General features: G+C 43.7%; 1 protein-coding gene across 6 annotated transcripts in view; it reads left to right on the forward strand.

Annotated features, from left to right (window-relative positions):
- TBC1D22B (TBC1 domain family member 22B) overlaps nucleotides 1-27,903 on the forward strand; it is an 83,339-nt gene that overhangs the window by 16,432 nt on the left and 39,004 nt on the right. For 5 of the 6 annotated variants that reach the window (XR_003124678.3, XR_003124677.3, XM_049092552.1 and 2 more), the window contains exons 3-8: nucleotides 8,966-9,273; nucleotides 11,327-11,506; nucleotides 12,034-12,104; nucleotides 13,499-13,627; nucleotides 15,078-15,143; nucleotides 18,842-18,956. Coding sequence is in view for 4 of the 6 variants with exons in the window: in XM_049092552.1 (XP_048948509.1) it covers nucleotides 8,966-9,273; nucleotides 11,327-11,506; nucleotides 12,034-12,104; nucleotides 13,499-13,627; nucleotides 15,078-15,143; nucleotides 18,842-18,956 (869 nt within the window). In the remaining 2 variants the exon portion in view is untranslated. The remainder of the gene's footprint in view (nucleotides 1-8,965; nucleotides 9,274-11,326; nucleotides 11,507-12,033; nucleotides 12,105-13,498; nucleotides 13,628-15,077; nucleotides 15,144-18,841; nucleotides 18,957-27,903) is intronic. The other variant, XM_049092553.1, reaches the window with a different exon arrangement.

Consider the following 27,903-nt stretch of genomic DNA (forward strand, 5'->3'; position numbering starts at 1 on the left):
AAAACTTCTTGGTCATCCCAGTGGCCTACTGTGGGCTTATCGCATTGAGTCTGGCCAGTGAGATGCAAAAGAAAGTCTTCTGAAGGAGGGTACTTGGAAAGATTTTCTTGTTCCACCAGAGAGATCATTTTGTGAAGAGAGCCTCTTTGTGTCTCCTCCCAAGTTTCCTGCTTTTGAATGTGGTAATGTGGAAATGAGATGCTGGAAGCTGTAGCAGCTACCTTGTAACTAGAGGGGATAGCCAAGAGACCTGCAGAAGAAACCCCTGCCCGGTGCCTTGACATCATGGTCTTTTTAATTTAAGCATCATAGTGGAGTCTTCTGTGCCTTGTAGCCAGTCCTGTTCACAGCAAGGATTTGTTGATTGGTGGTAGATCCATTCTGACATATTTTATAATGGCCTTTGATAAATACATGGCTAACCTAGAAATCAGTCCATCCGCTCATACATAAGGCAGCAGAGTGTACTGTCCTTTTTATGTTTGTGTCAGAGTCACCATACCTTGTCTGTATCAGTTACTGAGTGAGTTTTCCCTGATTGTGTTTGAGGACAGGTCTTGAGAAATATTGCCGTATTCCAAGCTGCCAAGACACATTTTCAACACTTTTGTTTTCCTACTTATTAGTTACATAAAAGCACAAGTATTTTCACTGACCATTCAGCAGAGTTGCCATCATACTCTCAGTAGAAGTAATCACTTAGCTCTGCGATTTGGGAGGAATATAATTGTCACTGAATAAATTGCTTCCCCTTGCCATGCACATGGCGGTCTGTTATTAGTACTCTGCAACATGAGACAACATCTCGGGTCTGCACCGGACCATTTTACAATTCCAGATTGTTACTATAAAACATTTATTACCCTTATTTTAGTACCTTTGTTGGGACATTTTTATTACTTTCTCCGCTACATGATTACCGTTCCCCTTCAAACTGCCATTAATTACTGTATGGTTAAAAAAAAAAAATTACTGTATGGTTAATCCCCATCACAGCAGAAGCCTTTACACAGGGTCTTTAATCATCTAAACTGCATGAGCAGAGTACACCGTTCCCTCTCTGTATATAGCAACTTCAATTTGCCAAATTATTACCATTAGTGATAATATTGCCTGTAATAATATTTACAGCTTAGATAAAACTAGTCCTACTGCAGAGTGGCCTCATTGGTCACTCGATGGTATGACAAGCTTTTAAATTTTGTTTTCTGAATTGATACCAGAGTATGATAGGTCCTAGTTTCCAGTTACAAAGCTAATTCACAGGAAGCCACACTAGTTATCAAGATGACTGGGTTTATTTTAACATTACTGAAAACCCTCACTTGCTTCACACCCCTTACCAGTGTCAGATATTATTTTTCTAAATATATGCATGTGCTGTTTCTGTTAAGTGAGCAGCCCTATCAGTAAAATGGTGTAGTATCCATCAAATTACAGAGTGGTTGAACCATTGTTTCCTAACCAGTAGAACCCAGAGCTGCTCTTATTCAATATATCCTTTGGGGTTTGTGTTCCCATTTAACAAGTTACCATTCACCAAACAACTAAGTTTCTCTCAGATATGCCATTTATTACGTTTTTGTGAGTTTTAGGGTCATGTGCACTACTTGAATCTCTCTTTTTTCACTTTCTAGTTCTATGATCTTGGGCAAATTACTTGACCTCTCTGAGCCTTAGTTTCCTCATCCATAAAATAGAAATAATAAGACTCATGTCAGAGTTGTGATGATTTTATTTTAATTTTATTTATTTATTCATGAGAGACACAGAGAGAAAGAGAGAGAGGGAGAGACACAGGCAGAGGGAGAAGCAGGCCCCATGCGCAGGGAGCCCGACATGGGACTCAATTCAGGGCCTCCAGGATCACACCCCGTGCCAAAGGCAGGCGCTAAACTGCTGAGCCACCAGGGCTGCCCTGTTGCTATGATTAAATGAGGTCTCTGTGAAAGTGCTTTTAATTTTTAATTTTTTTTTAGATTTTATTTTTGTGTAATGTCTACACCCAACATGGCACTTGAGCTTACAACCCTGAGATCAAGAGTCAGATGCTCCACTGACTGAGTCAGCCAGGTGCCCTCAAAAGTGCTTTTTAAACAATAATTTGGCATTCAGTTGTAAGGAGGCATGATGAAGGTATCTGTGAGAAGCCAGCTGGGCTGTAAGTTTGATATAGATCTGTCTAAACAATCTTGGGTAAACTTGAAGCCACACTGTGTTAGGGTTCCTTAGATTGGTTATAAATTAGTTGGGACCATGTTAAAATGAGGCAGCCTATAAACCAGAGAACCCCCAGCTAGGATTACCTGGATTGGTTTTTTTATGATGACTTCTGATGTCAAAAGGGAAGAGAGAGACTTTTCTTCCAAGGACCATATTCCTGGATGTGGCTTCTTCCCATTCTGGCCACCGACATACACTCCTGTTCTGCATAGACAGGAAGTGATTGCTACAAGGTGAAAGCGTTGGGGCTCTCAGCTATGCACACTTGGGGAAATTAAAGCTGTGGTGTTATGTGCTCAGTTTGCTTAGCAACTCCTCCTCCAAAGCCATAGATCTTATTAGACCTCTTTTGCTAGGTAGATTAGTTAAAAAGAGTGTATGTAGGCTCTCAGATCAGGTAGACTTAGATTTGAGCCCAGACTTTGCTACCTGCTCATAACCTCAGTAATCCTCAGTTTCCTTATCTGCAAATGGAAATAATAATAATTGTTATAATACTATCTCATAGCCTTATGAATGAGCATTAATCAGAAATGGGTGTATATATCAGCACAGAACCTGGCACCCTATAAGTAACCAATACATGTTAACTTACACATGTATGTATAAATGTCTATTATCCCTTCTGGAGTGGATAGGATTAATAAACATGGAAATGCTTCAGCTTTAAACTTTCCCAGCATTATTGCTGGTCTGTAGATTTTCTGCTTTTTCTCGGTGGCAACCCACAAGTACCTTTTCACTCTGACATGCCTCTTTTGTTCTGTGAGTGGTTCTCACCAATTTTCTGTCCTCAGAATCCTATCCCTCTAGGTGGTACCAATCCCTTTCTTCATGAAGGCCTCTTTCCTGAGGACAGAGCTGTGTGGTTTTTTTTTTTTTAAGATTTTATTTATTTATTCATGAGAGACCTAGAGAGAGAGAGAGAGAGAGAGAGAGGCATAGAGACACAGGCAGAGGGAGAAGCAGGCTCCATGCAGGGAGCCTGACGCGGGACTCGATCCCAGTCTCCAGGATCACGCCCTGGGCTGAAGGCGCCGCTAAACTGCTGAGCCACTCAGGCTGCCCCAGAGCTGAGTTTTTTAACTGGTTGATTGAGTTTGGGGTTTTATGGAATAGGTATTCTTAAAATGATTTCTAGCAGCCTCAAAATGGTCTGCTTTGGATCTCCTGTTTTTCTGTCCACAGGGAATGACAGCTTTTCCTCCCTTCTTTGCTTTTTAGTGTGTTGGAATATGTCCTTCCAATTTCTATTTGCAAAAGTCTTTATCTGAGGAAATTCCAATTCTTAATCTTAAGTATTGACTTATACTGAATCTTCATCTGCTTCAAAAAATATAATGAAATACTTGAAATGCATAAAAAGATATAAAGAAAAATATAACAAGCCCTTATGTACAAGCCCTTATATACCCAGATGATTCACTTTTTTCATTTGTATAGAAAGCTCAGTGTCTATTAGAGCTGGACTCTTGGGCAGCCTTGGTGGCTCAGCGGTTTAGTGCTGCCTTCAGCCCAGGGTGTGATCCTGGAGACCCAGGATCAAGTCCCATGTCAGGCTCCCGCATGGAGCCTGTTTCTCCCTCTGCCTGTGTCTCTGCCTCTCTCTATCTCTCCTCCCTCTCTCTCCTCTCTGTTTGTATTTCTCATGAATAAATAAATAAAATCTTAAAAAAAGGGGGGGGGCTGGACTCTCAGCATAGCCCATCTCTTGGTATAGTGTTTTAGTCCAGTCCTGGGCATGCATGTGCTTCATCCGATGTTAATTCACCATCCATTCAACCAATTCTTTCACCAGAGTTAAAACTCAGCTTCTTAACTTAATGACTTATTTTAAAAATCCTCAAAATAGGGACGCCTGGGTGACTCAGTGGTTGAGCGTCTGCCTTCGGCTCAGGAAGTGATCCTGGAGTTCTGGGATCGAGTCTCACATCGGGCTCCCGGCAGGGAGCCTGCTTCTCCCTCTGCCTGTGTCTCTGCCTCTCTCTGTGTGTCTCTCATGAATAAATAACTAAAATCTTTAAAAGAAAAAAAAATCCTCAAAATATCGAGAGAGTATTTAGGACGGGCTCCTGGCTGGCTCAGTCAGTAAGTAGAGCATGTGACTCTTGATCTCAGGGTCATGAATTCAAGCCCTACATTGGTCATGGAGCCTACTTAAAAAGGAGGGGGGGGCACCTGGGTGGTTCAGTCGGTTAAGCGTTGGACTCTTGATTTCAGGTCATGATCTCAGGGTTGTGGGATCGAGCCCTGTGGCTGGCTCTGTACTCAGAAGGGAGTCTGCTTGAGCTTCTCTCTGCCTCTCCCCCAACCTACCCCTACCCCCCGCCCCGCCCAGGCACATGTGCATGCTCTCTCTCTCTAAAAAAATAAGTAAAATTTAAAAAGAAAGAGTATTTAGGAAACATCAACCAGAAAAAACAGTAGTTAACCTTCGTTAACCCAAAGCACTTCATATCACTGTGTTGAGTTCATCATATGCAAGTTTGAGGTCACATAGCTTCCAAAAAGGAAAACAACAATAACTGTGACCATGGACCCTTATGCAAAATTTTATTGGCGACATTATTCTAATACATCTGCCTACTTGTTCTTGACAATGGGCCTTCTGAGGTATGTACTGCAGGCAGTGGGTCCTACACCCCCCTCAGCAAAGGAGCAGTGAGCATAGTGGGCATCCAGAACATGCAGCCTCACCAGGTCCACAGAGGAGTAATTTGCCTTTTCTGGCTCATTAATAGATTTTTGATAGCAGATATTCACAGTTTTATTGTTAAAATTTAACATGCCCCAGTTTTATTTTCTTTAATTTGAGCTCTTGTTCATTTCTGATTGTTCGTTCAGTAAGTTTAGAAGTAATCTTACTTTGGGGACTGCTGAAAGCCAACAACCTTATCCTCTGATTAATAAAAATAATATGCTCACTGTAGAAAACACGAATAATTCAGAGACCTATAAAAATGAAATAAAAAAATGAAATCAAATACTACCTATAATTCCATAGCCTAGTGATAAGCACTGTTAACATTTTGATGTATTTTCTTTCTGATCTTTTCTATGCATAAACTTTTTTTTAATACCAAGATTATAAAAATATATCTTTTGGTTCCAGTTCTCACTTTATTGAGATCATTTTCTAGTGATATTAAGTAGCCTGTAAAATGTGCTTTTCAGTGGCATTATAGCATTTTGTGTGATGGCTGAACTGTAATTTATTTCATCATTTCCAATTTCTGGATGTTTATGTTGTTTTCAGCTTTTAACAAAAATAAGAAACCCCATGATAAACTGCCTTAGATCCTCTTTGACCCTCTGGTTATTTTGTTAGGGTCAGAGATTATGAACAGTTATCTATCTATCTATCTATCTATCTATCTATCTATCTATCTATGAGAGACAGAGAGTCAGAGACCTAGGCAAAGGGAGGAGAAGCAGGCTTCATGCAGGGGAGCCCAATGTGGGACTCGATCCCAGGACCCAGGGATCACACCCTGGGCCAAAGGCAGACGCTCAACCACTGAGCCACCCAGGCATCCCAATGAACAGTTTTATATGGTATGTATGTTGCCACCTTGTTTTCCAGAAGGCTGTACAGTACACACCCTCACCTGCAGTGTTAGACGGCCCCAGTGCACCCTGGTTAGCACTGAAGAGAACACTCTTTAGATCTTTGTCAACTTAGCTGGTGGAACATGGTATTTTGTTTCCATCACATTTGAATTGCTACATCTTGAAATCTAGTTTCCTCTCCTGTGTTTTGTGTGATATCTTTTCTTCCTTTACTCTCCATGAGACCAGTGTTTGAAAGTAATGTCTCAGTAAAATCTTACTCCTTTTCTGATGCTAATAGTAGGGACATTCTGGTGAATGAATTATCAGACTGTCTTCATCAATGTTAATAACAATTATCTTTTGGAATCAGCATTGGACTCCTCTTGGGAAATGAGAATGATTACCTTATCTCTTACCTCTGCCCAAGAGGAAGAAACAGCTCCTAGAAATGGGGGAACTTCTGCTCTTCTGGCAGAGCCTTGTTTCTCCTCTAGAGTCATTGGACGTTGCTGGAGGAAACGGGCATTTAAAGTTGTCTTTACTCCAGTGCATTCCAGTCCCCAGGTGTGTAAATTTATATAAGGTTTGAGGTTCGAGACGAGACTGAGTTAGAAATGTCCCAACCAGCATCCAGCTCTTGCTTTTAGATCCTGATATCAGGGCTGTGAAATGGAGCCCCGAGTCGGGCTCTGGGTTAGCGTGGAATCTGCTTAAGATTCTCTCTCCCTCTGCCCCTCCCACATGTGCACATGCATGCTTTCTTTCTTTCTCTAAAATAAATACATCTTTTAAAAGAAGAAGAAATGTCCCAACCACATAGTCCCCTGGATCCAGAATAAGAGCCGCAGACATTGATGAGGAGACATAAAGAGGAAAAGGTCAGGAAAGTAGGAATGGTCTACATGACTCTTAGAACTAGGCTCTCTTGGGGATCCCTGGGTGGCTCAGCGGTTTCGCGCCTGCCTTTGGCCCAGGGCGCGATCCTGGAGTCCCGGGATCGAGTCCCACATCGGGCTCCCTGCATGGAGCCTGCTTCTATCTCTGCCTGTGTCTCTGCCCCTCTCTGTCTCTCTCTATGTCTATCATAAATAAATAAAAATAAATCTTTTTTTTTTAATCTTTTTTTTTTTTTTTAAAAAAAGAACTAGGCTCTCTTTACTCAGTGTTTTTTTTGTTTGTTTGCTTGTTTTTTGTTTTTTGTTTTTTTACTCAGTGTTTTTTTTTTTTTTAAAGTTTTATTTGTTTATGATAGTCACAGAGAGAGAAAGAGAGGCAGAAACATAGGCAGAGGGAGAAGCAGGCTCCATGCACCGGGAGCCCGACGTGGGATTCGATCCCTGGTCTCCAGGATCGCGCCCTGGGCCAAAGGCAGGCGCCAAACCGCTGCGCCACCCAGGGATCCCTACTCAGTGTTTTAATCTGGTATTTCCCAAGCTTTAGTCATGTACCGTCTTTATAGGTTGTTTTGTTTTGTTGCCAAAGTCTGTACTATTATTTTACCAAATGCTTTATTTTTTTAAAGATTTTACTTATTTTTTCATGAGAGGTACAGAGAGAGGCAGAGACAGAGAGAGAAGCAGGCTCTCTGTGGGGAGCCCAATGGTGGGACTTGATCCTAGGACCCCAGGATCACGACCTTAGCCAAAGGCAGGTGCTCAACCACTGAGCCACCCAGGTGCCCCCAAATAAACTTTCTTAAAAACTCAATTAGATTTATATTTTTATTTCTTTAAGGATTTTATTTTTAAATAATTGCTATACCTAACATGGGGCTTGAACTCACAATCCTGAGATCAAGAGTCACACACTCTACTGACTGAGCCAGCAAGGTGCCCCAGATTTATATTTTATTTTATTATTTTTTAAAAGATTTTATTTATCTATTCATAGAGACACAGAGAGAGAGAGAAGGAGAGAGAGAGAGGCAGAGACACAGGCAGAGGGAGACGCAGGCTCCTCGCAGGAGCCGGACGTGGGACTTGATCCCGGGTCTCCAGGACCATGCCCTGGGCTGAAGGTGGTGCTAAACCGCTGAGCCACCGGGGCTGCCCCCAGATTTATATTTTATTTTTTATTTATTTATTTATTTTTAATTTTTATTTCTTTATGATAGTCACACAGAGAGAGAGAGAGAGGCAGAGACATAGGCAGAGGGAGAAGCAGGCTCCATGCACCGGGAGCCCGACGTGGGATTCGATCCCGGGTCTCCAGGATCGCGCCCTGGGCCAAAGGCAGGCGCTAAACTGCTGCGCCACCCAGGGATCCCCAGATTTATATTTTAAAGTAAACCTTATCACTTCTATAAATTAGAAGTAGAAAAGCCGATTATCATTTGCCAAAAATAGAAAGTAACCTTAAAAGTAAACACAGTGAAAAACAGAATAATCTTATTAATAAAATTCTAAGCCAGCTGATGTTGCTTGCAAATGTGTTGATCCTGAGTCTAGTCTCTCTTTGTTAAAAAATAGTCTTAAAGACTGAGCAGCACCGAACTGAGACTGTCTCCTCTAGGCTAGCAGAAGGACTTTAGCTGAACGAAGAAGGAACAACACATTCATTCTGGAACTCAATGTTTAATGCTGCATACAGACTACCTAAAATTCTCTCTGGTTCTGCCTGTGGTTTATGTTCTACTCTAAGGAATAGTTTAGGTTCTGTTGTCATAAGAGGTTAACTCTGGAGTCTCAGTGGATTGACAAAACAAAGGTTTATTCCTTGCTCACGCTAGTGTTCAGAGTGGAGTTGAGAGGAGGTAGGGGGCAGGCCCGGCTCCACGCAGCTACTCTGTTTCCCAGCTGAAGGAGGTGCCAGTTATCAGGGTAGAAGAAAGCTTATAGAGAGAACTCATACCTGTTCTTACCTGCTTTGGCTTGGGAGTGATTACCTGACTTCTCTCCTCTGCCCATTGGCTGGACTAGTCATCTGACCTCAACTAATTGTGGGGGGCTGGGAACTGTAGAGGAGCATATAGGGTATTTGGTGAGCATTGCTGTCTTGGCTACAACTGTCTCTGCAGCATGGTGCTGGTCCAGATGCATCTAGATGAGGAATGGATACAAGTGGGGTTTTTTTGTTTGAAAAAGGTAAAGACTGTGTATTAGGGTAGTTTGTCATACTGTTACAATTAAGCTAGTGAAGGTGGTCAGATGGGGCAGATCATTCCTTGGTAACGAGGTCTCCTTTCTTAAAGCTTCATCAAAGAACGGTCCAAAGTCAACGCAGTTCCTTTGAAGAATAAGAAGGCCTCCAGTTTCCATGAGTTTGCCCGGAATACCAGTGATGCTTGGGACATTGGTGATGATGAGGAAGAGGACTTTTCCTCCCCTTCTTTCCAAACTCTAAACTCAAAAGTTGCTCTGGCAACTGCAGCCCAAGTCCTAGAAAACCACAGCAAGCTGAGGGTGAAACCAGAACGCTCCCAGTCAACAACATCTGATGTTCCTGCCAGCTACAAGGTCATAAAGTCCAGCAGTGATGCTCAGCTGTCCAGAAATTCCAGTAAGTCCGTCTTGCTCCCCTCCATAGCCTCAGCCTTTTCAGCAGAGTGCCTTTTAAATAAACAGTTTTTCTTTAGGGCACCACTCAGATCTTTCATTTTGTGATAAATGTGCAAGCTCAAGCCTGATGTTACATCAGTGACCTAATGGGTCATAGGCTGTATTTGCTCCTCCCACTTTGATGGCTCTGTGTCACAGCTCCGTGCCCATCGGGTTGGGGTGGGGTGGGAAGAGACATCCCTTCTATTGCTTCTGGTTAGGGTGATGGTGGTTTTAGTAGATGTTTGGGGGCTGTCAGTGTGCTCTTTTGAACATCCATTGCTGTATATAATGTTGCCCTAAGGGGTTTTATGGAAGCCAGTAATTCTGAGCTGGAGAAGGAAGTGTCATCTTTCCAGTGAAAGTTAGAACAGCTGATTGGTAAAGGGTGAAGAGGAAGTAGAGGAACGTCAGAGCCCTGGAGTGTGCCCTGACTTGGGTTCTAAGGGAACCACGTCCACAGTTTCAGAATAAACACGTCGTCATGAAATCAGGCCATAAGGCCTTTAAAATTATTCCACAGCCACTTTCCATCACTGACTTGGGACCCAGGCTGAGCCTTGGGAGCCATGCCCACATGGGTGTTGGGTGTTGACCGACCCAGTGACCATGGCTATAGGCTCTTGGAAGTGTCTGTGTGCTGTGACAGAGGGCCTCCAAGGGGCCAAGTGTGAGGATGGCCCCCACCACAGTCCCTAATGGAGGTGCTGCTCGTGTGCAGCCAGGACGGTCCAGAGCATTCCCTCTGTGAGGCTCCTTTCTGTGAGCATCATCTGTTAATCTGTGTTATCAGAGGGGCACATGCTCTCAGCTGTGTGGTGTGCAGTGCACATGTTCTAGGCCCCATGTGACACTGGGCCTCCCCCTAGCCAAGTTCCCTGTGGCAGTCATTTCTGTAAACCTTCTAGTTGTGGGGGCTGTGGCGTGTTCATCATTTAATTCTTGTGGGGACTCCTTCTTAAGGACCAGACAGTTGAAGGATATGAAACAGTCATGGAAGGACAGTCAGAATTTAAAACTAAGTTTTCTTTGGGGTGGTAAAACAAATAAGGGTTTTGGAGGCAGACAGATGCAAGATGGCTTCTCAGGTCTCACTAGTCAATCACTGTTAACCTCTCTGAGCTATAGTTTCTTTATCCATAGAGGAGCACTAAATCACTACTATATGTTGTAAGAATCAAATGAGAGATCCTATGTAAATATGACCAGCATGGTGTCTCATACACAGTAAGAACTCAATAAGGTCAGTGCTGCACCACTCATCTCTCCTGCCTACTATCTAGGTTAGAAATGTCTAGAACCAGACATCTGGTTCTGCTTGAGTCTGTGTTCCTGTTATTTCAGTCCTACCCTTACAGAATTAAAAGCTGGTTCATCTTGGTGGGAAATGTGGGAGCACAGAGGAACTTTAGCCTCCCAAAACAGAATTGTCTTGGGTCATTACTTCTCATCTGGTGTGCAGGGCACATGGATGGGCCAAGAACAGGTTAGAATTTGCCATGGCTTTTGACTCTCTCAGTCTTTGGGACAGCTGCTTGGGGCCTGGGCTTTCAGGCAAGCAGCCACCTGTTTTTATTACACGTGCTTTCCTGTGTCATCATTTCCTATGTGCTCTGTGATGAAAGAGAAGGCAAACACTGCCTTCGACTCTGCTGCTCCCACACTCAATATTAGGCATGAGAGAACATTCTAAGTTGGGGTAGAAAGAAAAGACTTGATTTTTTTTGGCAATCCGGAGTTGCCAAAAAAGCTCTCAAAGTTGCTACGGCATCGAGTCTCTGTTAGCATGTAAGGTAGCTTCGTAGGATGTGATAAAAATGCAGCCCTTCCTCTGGGTAGATGTGTGGAGCGCAGCTGGCTTTGCGTCCCCGGGCTGCCCCTCAGCGGGCACCTTTGGGCAGCCCGCCAGCGGCACAGATGCTGTTCAGGCAGAGAGGCCAGTACTAAACAGCCAGCGTAGGGCTCCTCTGAGTCTGTGCTCTACACGCTGCCTGTACTCTTTTTCACTATTGCAGGTGATACATGCCTGAGGAACCCACTCCACAAACAGCAGTCACTCCCTCTCCGACCCATCATCCCCCTGGTTGCCCGCATCTCAGACCAGAATGCTTCTGGAGCGCCCCCAATGACTGTCCGGGAGAAAACCCGCCTAGAAAAGTTCCGTCAGCTTCTCTCCAGCCACAACACTGACTTAGGTGAGTCCCCATGAGCCCCGAACAAGGTAGGACCTCTTGGTGACTGGAATTCTCAGAGAGAGACCTGGAAGCTATTGCTCTTTATTCTTCCTTCTTTTACTTTTCCAGCATCTCCTGATCTGGTGCCCATTGCAGTGACATGCAGGTATTAAGTCAGAAGTACATTACTAGAAAATAGGGACCAAGTTAGATGGGACTGGATTCTGTGGCCTGTAGACCATAGTGCAACTCTTCTGGCTTTTGTCATCTCTACCTCAAGGTGATTCCAAATGAAATCCATGCCCAACTGGTCTTCCTTTTCCCTTCTAAGTCTGATCTCTGAGCTGACTGCATCACCCCTGTGGAGCCATGTCTTGGCCACTTAGCTGCTCAGGGCTGCTGTTTGGGACTTTTTCCCTGTGCTTGTCAGTAGCTGCTGGTGGTGGTCTTTCTTGAACAGCACGAGGAATCAGGCAGTGCCCAGTGAAGTTTGTTTTAGGGCATTTGTTGGGAAGAGCTAATCCAACGAGGTTGTTATCTATTTGCAGATGAACTGAGGAAGTGTAGCTGGCCAGGGGTTCCCAGGGAGGTTCGACCTGTAACCTGGAGACTCCTGTCGGTGAGTTCTACCCACTGTGTAGAGAAGCGTGAGCCTCACACAGCCCTTCCTACCTGATGAGGTTAGTCTGGGCACATTCATCTTAACTGCATAGATTTCTCCAGTCCCACTGCGTACAGCAGATCTGTGGGGCTGTCATCTATTTCCGTGCATGAAGAGACACATTCTTGCAAGTGTATTCACACATATATAGAAGAGCACTGCTTTTCCCTATAGTCACAATTTCATGTTCTCAGCACCAAGGAGAAGGAGTACAGTGAGCTGGGGATCCCAGCACTTATTTGGGGAAGTTTCCACGTTCCCTGGACTTCTGTCCTTTTTCAGGAGGAATAACCAGAATGGTGGAAAGCCACTCTGTAGCCGTGCAGGGCTGAGAAATGGGCCTCCCTCAGAAGCCTGCACCAGACCACCTTTCAGGGACAGAGCACTGTGCCAGCCACTGGTATAGGGACAGTAGTATTTCCTGAGCCTGTCACATTCATTCATTCATCCAGTAAGGAATGATTATGGGCCTGCTGTTTGCCAGGCATGGTGCCAGGTGCTGCACGGATACATAAACACGAATAAAGCACAGTCCCTGCTCTCCAGGCGCTGGCTGTGGAATGTACTACCTAAATGTCTGTGAAAGGAAGGGCCTCTCTCCTGAATGTCCCCCACTCCCAGTTTTGCAACCATGTTATCACTGGCTGTGCCACTTCTAATAACTGTAAATGCTACCGAGAGTAGATTTGGTGAGAACGGAAGGGGAACAAGAGATGCAAGAATGGAGAGTGGGCTCTAGACCAGGGCTAAGAAGGAAAGTTGGCCCGGAGCTTTGACTAGCCAGGAAGCCGCTGCCGGGAGTTCTGTGTCTGCACATCATAGCTGCTATGTCACAGATTCCATTCCGCTTTCTAAGCTGGTAATTCTGACGGTTACCGTGGAAAAGAATATGTGACTGGCACAGACTTACACGGCACACCACTGAGATGTGTCATAGAGGTGGCTGTATTGCTGGGATTCTTGGACATATTGCCTTGCACACATGCAGCCCTCAGAGGCCCTGACTCAGCTCCAGTTCCCTCCCATTGACCTACATTCATTGCTCTGCCGGGCCAACTCTGGGAGCTCTGGAGTGCTCCCCAGCAGAACACGGTCCAAACGCAGTGCAGGGCCATGGGTGTAAATAACCCTGGGAAAGCTGGCCTTGCTTCATCTGCCCACATGTGGGTCTCATTGAAGAAGGAGAGGGCAAACACTGGGTGGCCAGACCCAAAAAGGGATTACTCTTGTCCTCTTGGCAGTTGTCCTTCCATTCCATTGACAGTTTCCAAGCCACTGCTTAGGCTAAAATACATATTAAGGATTCATCCAACCAACGTGTGTCCCCATCTGACCAGCAGTCCTGTCTGTAGGGCTATCTCCCAGCAAACACCGAGAGGAGGAAGTTGACCCTGCAGCGGAAGCGAGAGGAATATTTTGGCTTCATTGAGCAGTATTATGACTCTCGAAATGAGGAACATCACCAGGATACCTACCGACAGGTACAGTCATCATCTTTTTGGTTACTAATCATAATTTTTAGGTATGTCTCCTGGGAGGACTGTCATGGTGCGGGATTTACAAGTCTTCAGGCTCTAGTGTGCGGTTTAGGATTAAATTTACACTCAGAACTGCTTCCTCTCTTTCTAATTAGTAGCTCTGATTTTAGCCATTTTATTTATTTATTTTTTTTAATTTTATTTATTTATTTATTTATGATAGTCACAGAGAGAGAGAGAGAGAGGCAGAGACACAGGCAGAGGGAGAAGCAGGCTCCATGCACAGGGAGCCTGATGTGGGATTCGATCCCGGGTCTCCAGGATCGCGCCCTGGGCCAAAGGCAGGCGCCAAACCGCTGCGCCACCCAGGGATCCCTGATTTTAGCCATTTTAAATTGTTTGTTTGTTTGTTTTTGGCACTAATCACTGGCAATGCTTCTCAAACCTTAACATGCATACAAATTAGGTAGGATCTTGATAAAAATCCCACCTAAGGATTGTGATAAAATGCAGATTCTGATTTAGGGGGTCTGGGGCAAGATCTTCACTTCTAACAAACTCCCAGATGGTGCCAATGCTACTAATCCCCAGACTACAAGTAGTAAGGGTCCTGGGGCACAAAATGAAAGATGAGCTCACCCAGGAGTGGTCCAGTTCCTCCAGACTGTGGCATTAGGATGTCCTGGCGGCTGCAGTGCCTTCTCAGCACCCACATCTGTCCACCTGTCTGCAGGAGCAGTAGTTACCAGTAGGCTTGGCAGGGAGTGTCCCGTCATCCTCCGAATGGCCCCCACAGCCAGCCAAAAAAGGAGGGAAGGAAGAAGAAGGGAGAGAGGACGAAAAGACTGGGTGCTGGCAGCTGTCCTCAGTAAGCCTTAGGAACTGAAGTAGCCTCTGCCGTCACAGTCCTTGGGGGTCATTAGATTGGACACTGAGAAATCCTCCAGCTGAAACCAACTGTAGTGACCTCTTTGGTAACAGAAGTGAGAACTTTCAGCGCCAGTTACAGAAGGCCAGCTCCCTCTGGTTCCCCATCCTGGCACATGTCTGCAGCTCTCAGAGCTCTTTCAGTTCCCAGCAGCTATTGATGATTCTGAAAGAGGGGTACACAGTGTGATCATACCTGTTGAGTAGGTGTCCACCCAGAGTGAAACAGACTCCAGAGCAAGAGGAAAAGACAGTTGCCTCTCTTAGGTTGTGAAGCCTATTCCTATCCAATGTGAGTGGTTTATTTGGGGTGGTATCGTCACTTTTGGTGAGTAACTGCCATCATGGAAAGGTATTCCAGGTGAACAGGTGGGTTTTACTAGACCTTTTTAGTGTGTCTGTCAGTTCTTTCTAAATATACAATGTGCTCTCACTCTTACTCCCTTGATTCCCAGTTCTTAAGAAAAGAACGTCTCAGAAGAACAAACCGGCATTTGTGTGTTTAGACCTGACTTCTCTGTTGCAGATCCACATTGACATTCCAAGGACAAACCCTCTCATTCCGTTGTTCCAGCAACCACTTGTACAGGAGGTGAGGGAAGTGCTTCCCATTCTCAGCCCTTTTTCCCCCCGGAAGCCCTGCAGCACCTGTTCTGCATGCGGGTGCCCCAGCCCTCCTTCCAGCCATGTGCAGGTTTATGGCTAATCATGGTAGTGCCTTATGTTCAGATATGGAGCCGTGGTCTTTGCAGAGCACATTCTTGTGCTTTCTCATTTGCTCTTCTGGACAAGTCTGTGGGCCAGGTAGCACTTTGAGAAGTTAAGGGACTTACCCAGAATCTTAAAGCTACCTGGTAACAGAATGAAGACTAGAACTCACACCTTAGAATTCCTTGTCCTGTGCTTGCTATACTTTATCAAGCTGGGATGGTGATTGTTTTTTTATTGTGGTAAGTGCATGTAACATGAAAGATACTATTTTAACCATTTTTTTTTCTTTTCTTTTTTTTTTTTAAGATTTTATTTATTTATTTGAGAGAGAGAGAGAGAGAGTATTAACAGGAGGAGAGGCAGAGGGAGGTAGAGAAGCAGGCTACTCATGAGTGTGAGGTCCAATTCGGGCCTTGATCCCAGAACCCCAAGATCTTGACCTGAGCTGAAGGCAGATGCTTAACTGTCTGAGCCACCCAGATGTACCCATTTTAACCATTTTCAAGTGTACAGTTCAGTGCTATTAAGTACATTCACACTTGTTGTATAGCCATCACCACCACCCATCTTGAGGCCTTTTTTCCATCTTCCCAAACTAAAACTCTGTACCCATTAAACAGTAAGTCTTCATTCCCCTGCAACCACCATTCTATTTGGTGTCTATGAATTTGCATATTTTGGGTACTTCAAATAAGAAGGATCACATAATGTTTATCCTTGTGTTACTGGCTTGTTTCACTTAGCATAGTATCTTAAAGGTTCATCCATGTCATAGCATGTGTCAGAATTTCCTTCTTTTTAAAACTGGATAATATTCCTTGTGTGTATATAACCCATATCATTAATCCCTTCATTTGTCTGTGGACAGTTGGGTTGCTTCCACCTTTTGGGTCTTGTGAATAACATTGCTATGAACATAGGTGTGCAAATACCTGTTTGAGTCCCTGGTTTAAATCCTTTTGGGTATATACCCAGAAGTTGAATTAGTAATGATACCATGAGACCTAACCAAGTTAGTGGAGCACATGCAAGGTCTCAGTGGGACTATTATTTTTTTACCTAAGCAGTAATTATAACCTCCTTGAGATTAGGGATTTCCTTAGCAGCTTCACAGTAGCTAGGACACTGGGTGTGAGTGCTCTCTGACCTCTGTTCTCAGTTATCCTCCTAATAGAGGGATGGTGATAATTGCTCAAGATAATTTCTATTTGAGTATAGATTATATTCATAGTTCTATTTAAATATAGATCTCTATTGGTGGGGTCCCTCATGACTTACCAATAGCATCAAGAAGATTTTGAGGGTGACACCATGATTTTGCCTCTAGGATTCAGCTCAGAGGAAGCTAAAAACCCAGTGAGGATCCCTTTGTGTCTCCCCTTGCTTCCTACAGCTCAGCCCTGCTTATTCCTCACTTTAACTCGGAGATTCTCAGATGTTTCCCTTCCCTGTGCATGCTTACTGTCAACTTTGTGACAGGGAAAGTAGTTTGTTTAAAATGCTTCTCCCAGGAGTGGAGCCTGAATACAAAGAAGGAAACTCAAAGTATTTTCTTTTCATTTTTTTTTTATTGAATCATCTTTGCATCTAACGGGCTATAGTCAAAGAGTAGTACTTAATTCTTAAAATGCCAGCCAAGGCATTTTAAGAAAACTAAGAACACTGAATATTGAAAGACTTGCTTTGCATATCTGAAAGATCCTTGAGAATTGACTGTAGTAAGTCAGAATTACCCACACAAGTACAAGAGGTACAAGAAAAACCTTTAGGGATTATCCTCTTCACTCCTCTACAAGGCAAGATTATCCTGGATGTTTTTCTGTCACGAGATTCCATGGTCTCCCCCTGGTAACCAGGCCTGGTGCTCTTCAATTTCCATGCCTTTGGCATCTTCACTTGTACAGTGTGTGCACATCTGCATTGTTCCATCCTTACTGGAGAGGGATTATCACAAGTCTCCTGACTGTGAACCACTAGCTTCCACGCACCTGGCCATTGTTAAAACCAGCCAGTTGGGATTTGTGTATCAGCAAGGAGCTGAGAGGGTGGAGTAGAAGCCCTGGTGAGTCCTTCAGGACTAACAGAGACATCCAGACAGACATAGGGCACAAGTGGCAGGGCAGGGGCTCCTTGAGATCTTCCTGAACGTGGTGGGTCCACATTGAGCTGTTTCAAGGGAGGGATGAAAGCATTTAAGAGGGCCTCCATTAGTCTTGGGCCTAACACAAATGAGGATGTCACACCCTTCCCTCGGCCCCAGAGAGCAAGTGGACAGGCAAGTCTAGTGGAGGCAGAGAAGCCAGCTTGCTTCCAGGCAGGGCTTTGTTCTCACTGTCTATAAGGGCAGCAGTGTTGACAATGGGTGTGTTTCTCAGCTCCCTCTGCCAGCTGGAAGGCAGACTCAACATGGGGGCTGGGAAACATCCTTTATTGTGTCTCTGGATTCTCTACTTCTTTCCTACACTAGCTCACCAACTCCAAAGCCATACAAACATTTCCTTCCTATTGTTTTCCGTTGGGGGAGGGGTGGTTCTCCCTTGAACCTGACTCTGAGAAGGTCTCTGCAATCTGCCCCAGAACCCATGCGCTCTGGAGACCTGCTCATCTCCTGTGCCTCCACACACAGTCACCAGTCACCATCAGTTCTGCTATCTGTCTGATGTGGCTCACAGAGACGGGAGGCAGCCCAGTCAAAGCCAGTGTAAAGAATGTGTTGAACTCAGGAGTTGTGGTCACCGGGATGAAGCCAGGGAATGAGTAGCATCAGAGAAAACGTGGTGGTGGGGGGCTACTGAGAGGGCCTAATGAAGTCAGAGGGGGTGTAGCTGAATGGCACAGGGCCAGACTCTGAAAAGGGACCAAAAGATCTTTTCTTTCTCCCCAGTCTAGGTCTCTGGCCTTTGGTGGCTAATGTACTTAACCCCAGTGGCTTTCCCATGGAGGCCCAGGCTGATTTATCTGTTTTTAAGTCCCCAGCTGTAGGATTAAGTTTATTTCACTTCCTATCCCTCATCGAGTGTCTGGGTTGCATCCTGACACATGAAGTGACTTCCTGCATTGACAGTCAGTCACTGGCTCCCAGTCAGGCTGGGCTAGAAGTAAAGCGAGATCTCCATTTCTTTCTGTCTCAGCAGGGAGAAAGGAGAGTGTGGTGGAGAAGGTGTTTCCTCCCCACATCTGGTGATGATAAAAAAAGATTCAGAAAAGGTATCAGAACTTAGTGACCCACTGTCTTGTTTCTGGAGATTGAAAACCAGTTAATGTACAGATGAGAGTGTGGTGGCCTGGGTTAGTGACCTCTGTAGCAGACTTTCTCCTAAGATATTTGTGTCACTGTCCTTCCCTTTTCCCAATTTTATATCCCAGGGACTGCATACTGCAAAGAGAAACAAAGGGCAAACTCTCTACCCCTGCTTAAAAACAAGCATCTTAGAAACTTTCTGCATTTTTATGTACTTCCTTTGTCCCCCAGCAGTTTTAGAATTTCCTAAACTTTTGGCCATGTCCCTGAGGTAGGCAAATGGAGGGAGGGAGTCTCCCTGTGATTTAACAGTCATGTCTTCTTTCTCATTTTCCTAGATCTTCGAAAGAATTCTATTTATTTGGGCCATCCGACACCCTGCCAGTGGGTATGTCCAGGGAATTAATGACCTGGTCACTCCGTTCTTTGTCGTCTTCCTCTCAGAATATGTGGGTAAGAAGCATGAGTACCAAGTTGAACAAACTATTGCTCTTTCTTATCTGTGGTCTGTTTGTCTTTCCCAAGAGTGCAGCCACTAGACATGTCTTGCTTAAAAAGAGATCGTGGCCTTCGAATTTACAGCTAAACCTGTTTTGACAGCAGTAGCAGCCTGGAATTTCTCTCTTGAGATGGCCACAGATCTCACCCAGAAAGGACCTGCTTTGTTACAGAATGTCCAAGTTGATACCTTTATGTTTTGCCATAAACAGATGGTTTGATGCTTTATTAGAGGTCATTTTATAGTTATTTTGAACTTCTCTCAAACACAGGCCTTCATGCGTGAAAGCTGGAATTTTAGATTGTATATCAGGTCTTCACACATGAGTTCAAATGCTGTATCTTAACAGCAGGATGTGGCCGTATAGAGGAGGAAAAGTGGTGGCACCAGAATCAAGCTCACCTTGGAGGTAGTGAAAGAGGCCAAGGAGAGCTCCAGGACCTTGATTTCTCCCCTCCTCCTTCGCTTCTTACCCTGTTAGGGTTTTGTCACTTTTTTTTTTTTTAGATTTTATTTATTTATTTGAGAGAGAAAGCGAGTACCCAGAGTGGGGAGGAGAGGGAGAAGCAGGCTCCCCATTGACCAGGGATCCAGATGTGGAGCTTGATTCCAGGACCCTGAGATCATGATCTGATCCGAAGGCAGGTGCTTGATGAGTGAATCACTCAGGTGCCCTGGTTTGTGTCACTTTGGATAGAATGATTGAATATCATAGTAGCAGTTAGATTTTCTTAAGTTGCAAGCCTCCTCCAATGGCCAGGCCTGAATTGCAGAGTCTTAAAAGGAGTTGAGGGTCCTCCTCTTCTCCTTTTGGTTCTTTAACTGCTTGTGCTTAGAGATTGACAGGAAAACTCATATGTCATGTTGGTTCTCTCAGCCAGTTACAGGGGTGCTCATGGGGGAATCAGAACGTTGGAGGGGGTCTAAGAACACCATCTAATCTCCTTATTTCACTGCTGGGTTATGTATGAGGTGTCCTGCTTCATAACCCATTATGAGGGTTATCCTGTGCCCTCCTTATTGGTGGCACAGTGAGGACTAGAACCCTTTTCTTTAGGCCCTTGAGTGGGTGGATTATTGTGGGTTTTGGAGGAAGCTAGTGTGAGAGGGTAGGAGGGTAATGAGAAGTAGACCAGAGTAGAGCCCCTTGTAGAGTGAGGGTATAAAACTCTCTCACAGGATCCCTGGGTGGCGCAGCGGTTTGGCGCCTGCCTTTGGCCCAGGGCGCAATCCTGGAGACCCGGGATCGAGTCCCACGTCGGGCTCCCGGTGCATGGAGCCTGCTTCTCCCTCTGCCTGTGTCTCTGCTTCTCTCTCTCTCTCTGTGTGACTATCATAAAATAAATAAAAATTTAAAAAAATAAATAAAACTCTCTCACTTGATCCATCCCACTCATTGTATTCTTATAGGGCTCAATGGCTGGTGTTTTGGTCTTTTAAGAATGATGCAGTCTCTGAAAAGTAAGGTAACCTAATGACACCATTCCTTGTCCCCTTAGTGGCAGCAACTAGGGCAGAACTGGGTGTAAGGTCACTCTTACCCACTTGATCAGAGGATCCTAAGCAAAGAAAGACTAGTTAGAATGTGGCTACCAAAAGCATATAAATAAAGCTTTTGCTAGAGGACTTTTCATTTTCTCTTCACATTAATAGGTCAGCTTTCAGAAGCAGTTTAATTCTCTGTGTTTAACTTTATTAAGAGCACTGCAGCTGATCTATTGGATTTTGGGGGTTGCTTCTTGCAATAGCACTTTTCTGAAGTAGTATTAAAGGATGAGTCCAAGAAGGTATTAATCCATTCACTAATCTACAGTTGAAGTGTAAATGCTGGCATGAAATCTTGGTAACAGTATTAAGTCAGTTAAAGATAATCTGCAGCAGCTGCAGTTCTAATTGGATATTTAATTATCCTGTTAGCTGCCATTTATAGTTTGTACCAAATTTTCCTTTTCTTTCTGTAGGCACAACTCTGTTGTCCCACCAAGCACCGTGTCTTTCTTTTTTTTTTTTTTAAGATTTTATTTACTTATATTTATTATTCATGACAGAAACATAGAGGCAGAGACACAGGCAGAGGGAGAAGCAGGCTCCATGCACGAAGCCCAACGTGGGACTCGATCCCAGGTCTCCAGGAACAGGCCCTGGGCTGAACGCAGCACTAAACCGCTGAGCCACCCAGGCTGTCCCACCGTGTCTTTCTTTGCTAGACATAGGACTGCATCCTGATCTTTGTATTTGTCAGCCCCACCTGCTGACCTACACTGTTTACACAGTAAAGCATGGGCTTCTCCACCCTTCCTTGGGGCCAGTCTTGGCAAGGCTGTCCCCAGCTTTACTTCTGCAACAGACTTCAGAAAGGTCTTGGTACCTCCTCCTGAGGAAGGTGGGGTCCATTCTTTTCTTTTTTTTTTAAGATTTTATTTATTTATTTGAGAGAGAGAGCAGGAGCAGGAGGGAGGGACAGAGGCAGAGGGAGAGGGAGAAGCAGACTTCCTGTTGAGCAGGGAGCCCAACTCAGGGCTCCATCCCAGGACCCCAGGATCATGACCTGCCCCGAACCAGACACTTAACCCACTGAGCCACCCAGGTGCCCCGGGGTCCATTCATTTTTTATAAAAACTTTAGGTAAAGTTTCAAACATGTAAAAATAGAAAAAATTACCACAAATCTCCATATCTCTCACCCAAGCTTCACCAGCCAGTCTTGTTTCATCTGTACCTCTGTCCATTCACATCATATCATTTCATCCATAAATATTTCTGTGTGTACCTCTAGAAGACAGTGATTAAAGAAACCCACAGCCACAATTCTGTATTACAGCTAAACAGTTATAATAGCTCCTTAGTATAATCTAATAATATACAATCAACATTCAAATTTTTCTGATTCTCATATTTAATAGTTGGCTTGAATCAGGGTGCAGATTGGGTCCACACATTCTAATTCGTTGACATGTCTCTTAAATCTCTCTTACTCTATTACTTCCCATCCCTCTTTTTTCCCTTAAGAGTCTGTAGCTTTAGCCCTTGTTTTTCTGGTTTTCACCCTGGGGCTTGGCCATGCCAACTAGTGATAATACCCTAATTCTTAAAGCATTTTATCATTTTGTGAAGCAGTTTGACATATTGTATTTCATTCAGTAGGCCCTAATACCTCTTTAAGGTAGATGTATTCGCTCAATTTACAAGTGAGAAATCCAAGGCTCAAAGATTTAATAAGCTTTCTAGACTCAGGCCCAGGTCTTTTGACCTTAATGCCTGTCCTGTTTATATGACTTGCTGGTGTTTCAACTTAGATCCCTGTTCTTGGACTTCTAATGGTTCTGCTACTCCATTCTGTGCTCCAAAGCAGGCAGTACATTTCTTACTGCTCCTTGCCTTAAAAAAAAAAAATGGATAGAAGAAGTATATGCTCATTAAAAAAATCAAAACAGAAGGCTCCTGAGTAGCTCTGTTGAGTGAGTGTCCGTCTTGATTTTGGCTCAGGTCATGATCTCAGGGTGGTGAGATTGGAGCCCTGGGTGCGGTTCTGCACTAGGCATGGAATCTGCTTGGGATTCTCTCTCTTCTTCTGCCTCTCCCTGCACACTCGTGCTCATGCTAGCTCTCTCTTAAATAAATATATATGTATGTATGTATGTATGTATGTATGTATATATAGAAGTGTAATTATTCACCCCTACCTCCCACCCTGGTCTGGTGTGTATTCTTCTAGACCTTTTCCTGTGTGTACTGCACATATTTTTTTTTTATTGTGTTTGGAAAAAATGAGTTTAAACTATCCATACTTCTTTTCAAAGATTTTATTTAAGTAATCTCTATACCGAATGTGGGGCTTGAACTCACAACCCTGAGATCAAGAGTTGTGTGCTCTACCAGCTGAACCAGCCAGGTGCCCCAACTATCTATACTGTATCTTGCTTGTCTTCAGTAAAAAAAAAAAAAAATTATGACCAGCTTTCCAAGTCTGGACATACAGATCTATTTCATCATTTTCAGCAATGACATTTGTTTCCATAACAACTGACTTCACTACAGTTTATTTAACAATCCTTCTGTAAAAAGACATTTAAGTTGTCTACAGTTTTTAGCTATTACAAATAATATGGTACAGGGGTACCTGGACAACTCAGTCAATTAAGCGTCTGCCTTCGGCTCAGGTCACGATCCTGGGGTCCTGGGATTGAGCCCTGCATTGGGCTCCCCACTCAGTCTCCTTCCTCTGCCTCTGCTCATTCTCTCTCTCTTTCTCTCCCTCCCTCTCTCTCTCTCTCTCAAATAAAGAAATAAAAAATATTTTAAAAAATAATATTGTAGGGGATCCCTGGGTGGCTTAGTGGTTTAGCGCCTGCCTTTGGCCCAGGGTGTGGTCCTGGAGTCCCGGGATCGAGTCCCACATCAGGCTCCCGGCATGGAGCCTGCTTCTCCCTCTGCCTCTCTCTCTCTCTCTCTCTCTCTCTCTGTGTCTTTCATGAATAAATAAATAAAATCTTTTAAAAATAATAATAATATTGTACATATTTTGAATACCCTAGTATATATTTTCTGTGTATTTCTGTTAAAATATACATATTTTTCCCAGGGTGCCTGATTGGCTTAGTTGGAGGAGCATGAATCTTGGGGTTATGAGTTCAAGTCCCACATTGGGTGTAGAGATTACTTAAAGATAAAATCTTAAAAACAAACAAACATATTTCTCTGAAGGAGAGTCCCAGAAGTGAAATTGCTAGTCCGAAAAGCATGCCAAATAGGTACTATTAAATCACGTTCCAGAAAAGTTTATACCAATTTATACCCTAACCACTAATGTGTGGGTGCACTTTTCTCCACAACCATAGCAAAACTAGATACCTCGATCTAATTCTGTTTCCCCAATCTGGCAAATAAGCCATGGTTTGTGTTTCAGTGTTTGTACCGCTTGCTCATGAGTGAGTGAGGTTGTTTATCTGTTCTTATGTGTACGTATTAGCGTTTGTCTCTTTGTGATCTGCTGGTTCAAATCCTTTACCCTCTTCTCCTGCTGGACTTTTGGTCTTGTTGTTTTGCAAGAACTTTTTGTAGATTAGATATATTCATCCTTTATCTTATATGTGTTAAAAATATTAGGTCATACCACACGAAATTTTCAGCCGTTTTGACCCTTACCCCCACAATGGGAATTTTATATAGTTCAGCCTAGTATCGTTTTGCTCCAAGACCATCATTTGTCTTTTAACTCTGTTTATTGTGTCTCCTTATATAGAACTAATTTTTACGTGGTCAAATCTGCCCATTCTGCTCGAGCCCCTGCCGGGTACCCCAGAGAGAGGCTAAGCCGACAGGTGCGAGCCCTGCCCTCTAGTGGAGAGCTCCGCAAATGACAAGTAAACCAGTCTTGGCAAGTTGTGCTGAAGACCTGTAGGAGGCGTCCTTGGTGGTTTTGGGATTCAGTATCTTGCTTAGGAAGTCTTTCCGTCCCCACCCCAGTATTATGAAAATAGTCTTCCATGTTTTTTCCTATACTCTTGTGGGTTTGTTTTTACATTTCGCTTGTAAAATATCGTAACTAATTTGTTTTCCTGTATGGTGAGGGTTGAGATTAAAGTTTCTGTGCATCTGAATGGTTCAATATTTCAGCACCATTTATAAATAACCATCCTTTCTTTGCTGCTATGACATCCCTCTTCATAATATAATATTAATTCCTTTATTTACATGGCTCTACTTCTTTATTCTCTTCCATTTATCTCCATTTCTATGCAAGTAGCACAACAGCTTGGGATTTTGAGCTTTATAGTGTGTTTTTATCATTATTCCAGGGCCCATTCATCATCCTTTTTAAAACTTGTCTTGGCTCTTCTTCCACATGAACTTTTATTTTATTTTTATGTTTCTATTTTTTTCTTTTTTTAATTTTATTTTGAATTCCGTTGACATACAGAGTAATATTAGTTTCAGGTGTACAATGTAGTGATTCAGCACTTCACACATCAGCTGGTGCTCATCACAAGTGCTCTCCTCAATCCCCATTACCTGTTTCACCCATCCCCTCCATCCTCTCCCCTCTGGTCACCATCAGTGAATTCTCTAGAGTTAAGAGTCTGTTTCTTGGTTTGCCCTTCATTCTCTTTCTTTCCCTTTGCTCATTTTTTTTATTTGTTTCTTAAATTCCACATATGAGTAAAATCATATGGTATTAGTCTTTTTCTGTCTGACTTATTTCTCTGAGCATAATACCCTCTAACTCTATCCATGTCATTGCAAATGGCACGATTTCATTCTTTCTTTTGGCTGAGTAATATTCTGTTGTGTATATATACCACATCTTTATCTACTCATCTGTTCGTGGACACCTTGGGCTGCTTCCATATCTAGGCTATTGTAAATAATGCTACTGTAAACATAGGGGTGCATGTATACTTCCTATTTTCTATTTTTGTATTCTTTGGGTAAATACTGAGTAGTGTGATTCCTGCCTGAATTATAGAGTAGTTCTAGTTTTAATTTTTTGAGGCACCTCTGTACTGTTTTCCACAGTGGTTGCACCATTTTGCGTTCTCACCAACAGTGTAAGTGTTCCTTTCTCTCCACATCCTTACCAACACTTGTTTTCTTTTTTTTTTTTTTTTAATTTTTATTTATTTATGATAGTCACACACACACACACACACACACACACACAGAGAGAGAATGAGGCAGAGACACAGGCAGAGGGAGAAGCAGGCTCCATGCACCGGGAGCCTGATGTGGGATTCGATCCCGGGTCTCCAGGATCGCGCCCTGGGCCAAAGGCAGGCGCTAAACCGCTGCGCCACCCAGGGATCCCCACTTGTTGTTTCTTATGTTAATTTTAGCCATTCTGCCAGGTGTGAGGTAATATTTCATTGCAGTTTTGATTTGTATTTCCCTGATGGTGAGTGATGTTAAGCATCTTTTCATGTTCTGTTAGCCATCTGTCTTCTTTGGAGAAATGTCTGTTCATTTCTTCTGCCCACCACGTGAACTTAGAATCAACTTGCCGGGCAGCCCGGGTGGCTCAGCGGTTCAGCGCCGCCTTCAGTCCAGGGCGTGATCCTGGAGACCCGGGATCAAGTCCTGCGTCGGGCTCCCTGCGTGGAGCCTGCTTCTCCTTCTGCCTGTCTCTCTCTCTCTGTCTCTGTGTGTGTGTGTGTGTCTCTCATAAATAAATAAAATCTTAAAAAAAAATAAAAAAGAATCAACTTGCCAAATTTAGAAAGTGGGAACCTTTTAGAATTTTTATTGGAGTTATAGTAAATTAATTTATAAGTGAAGTTTTGTTTTTGTTTTTTTAAAAAAGATTTTATATATATATTTGAGAGTGAGAGAGAGCACAAGCAGGGGGAGAGGGAGGGAGAAGCAGAGTCCCCACTGAGCAGGGAGCTCGATGCAGGACTCAATCCTAGGACCCCAGGATCATGACCCAAGCTGAAGGCAAATGTCCACCCACCTGAGCCACCCAGGCGTGCCCCGTAAGTGAAGTTTTGTGAGCTTTTTTGTTGTATTATCTTTATTGAGATGAATTCATATACCATATAATTCACCCATTGAAGTGTGCAATTCACTACTTTTTAGCAAAGAGAGTTGTGTAACTATCACCATAGTCCATTCAGACATTCAGAACATTTCATCACCCCCAGAAGAAACTGTGTATTCCTTAGCCATCACCCCCAAGCTTCCCATCCCCTCTACCCCTAAGCAATTGCTCATCTACTTTGTCTTTATGAGTTTACCTTTTCTGGACATTTTATATAAATGGAATCCTACAGTATGTGATCTTTCATGCCTTGCTTCTTTCACTTAGCACATTTTCGAGGTTCATCCATGTTGTAATATCTGTCAGTACTTCATTCCTTTTTATGGTCAAATATTCCATTGCATGGATATACCACATTTTATTTATGTATTTATCAACTGAGGGATATAAATTAAGTTTTAAAGAAATAAGGCATTCAGACTTCTCCCCAGCCTCAAGATCTTTCTTAAACAGAGATACATTGTTTGTGGCCTTCAAGGAAAATTCTTGGGGCTCCTGGCTGACTCAGTCAGTCAAGCACGTGACTCTTGATCTCAGGGTCATGAGTTCAGGCCTCACGTTGGGCATAGAGCTTACGCTTTTAAAAAGGAGGGGTTGGGCAGCCCTGATGGCCCAGGGGTTTGGCGCCGCCTTCAGCCCGGGACATAATCCTGGAGACCCGGGATCGAGCCCCACGTCGGGCTCCCTGTGTGGAGCCTGCTTCTCCCTCTGCCTGTGTCTCTGCCTCTCTCTCTCTCTCTCTGTCTCTCTCTCTGTCTGTCATGAATAAATAAAATCTTTTAAATAAATAAATAAATAAATTAAATAAATAAATAAATAAATAAATAAATAAATAAATAAATAAAAGGAGGGGTGGGGGAGAAGAATTCTCTAGTCTGGATAATAATACTGCTTTTCTCCTCTTCAGTGGCATCATCCTAATAAGGAGCTGCTGTAAAGGCTTTTGTTATGACACTCCCTACTCCGGAGGCCTCAGGCATCCTTTGCCTGTGGGATAAGCCAGACTGGTGCCCTTGTCATCCTGGGCAGGTCTCACCAAGTAACCTTACCCTGTCACCCCATCTCACTGAACTACTGTAGTGTGGAAGATCTACTCCATCAAAGCCTCTCTTGTATCTCCTCCCCTGTCTATCTTGTAACACCTCTGTGACTTCTATAAATTAGCGCCTGATCTTCCTTATCTAGTGTGTCATGTTTGTTGTAAAAGTGACTCCTTCTGAGTTCACAGAGAAGTTGTCTATAGCTAGCCTGGCCCCCAGGCAGCTTCTTTATCTGCTGAAGCCAGCTGTTCATGTAGAAGTGGGTCATCTGTGGATAAGGCAGCTGTGCCTGGGCCCAGGGTGATGGTGCTAAAGGAGACAGTTTTTG

This window comes from Canis lupus, chromosome 12 (assembly GCF_003254725.2).
Source record: "Canis lupus dingo isolate Sandy chromosome 12, ASM325472v2, whole genome shotgun sequence".
NCBI classification, from domain to species: domain Eukaryota; kingdom Metazoa; phylum Chordata; class Mammalia; order Carnivora; family Canidae; genus Canis; species Canis lupus.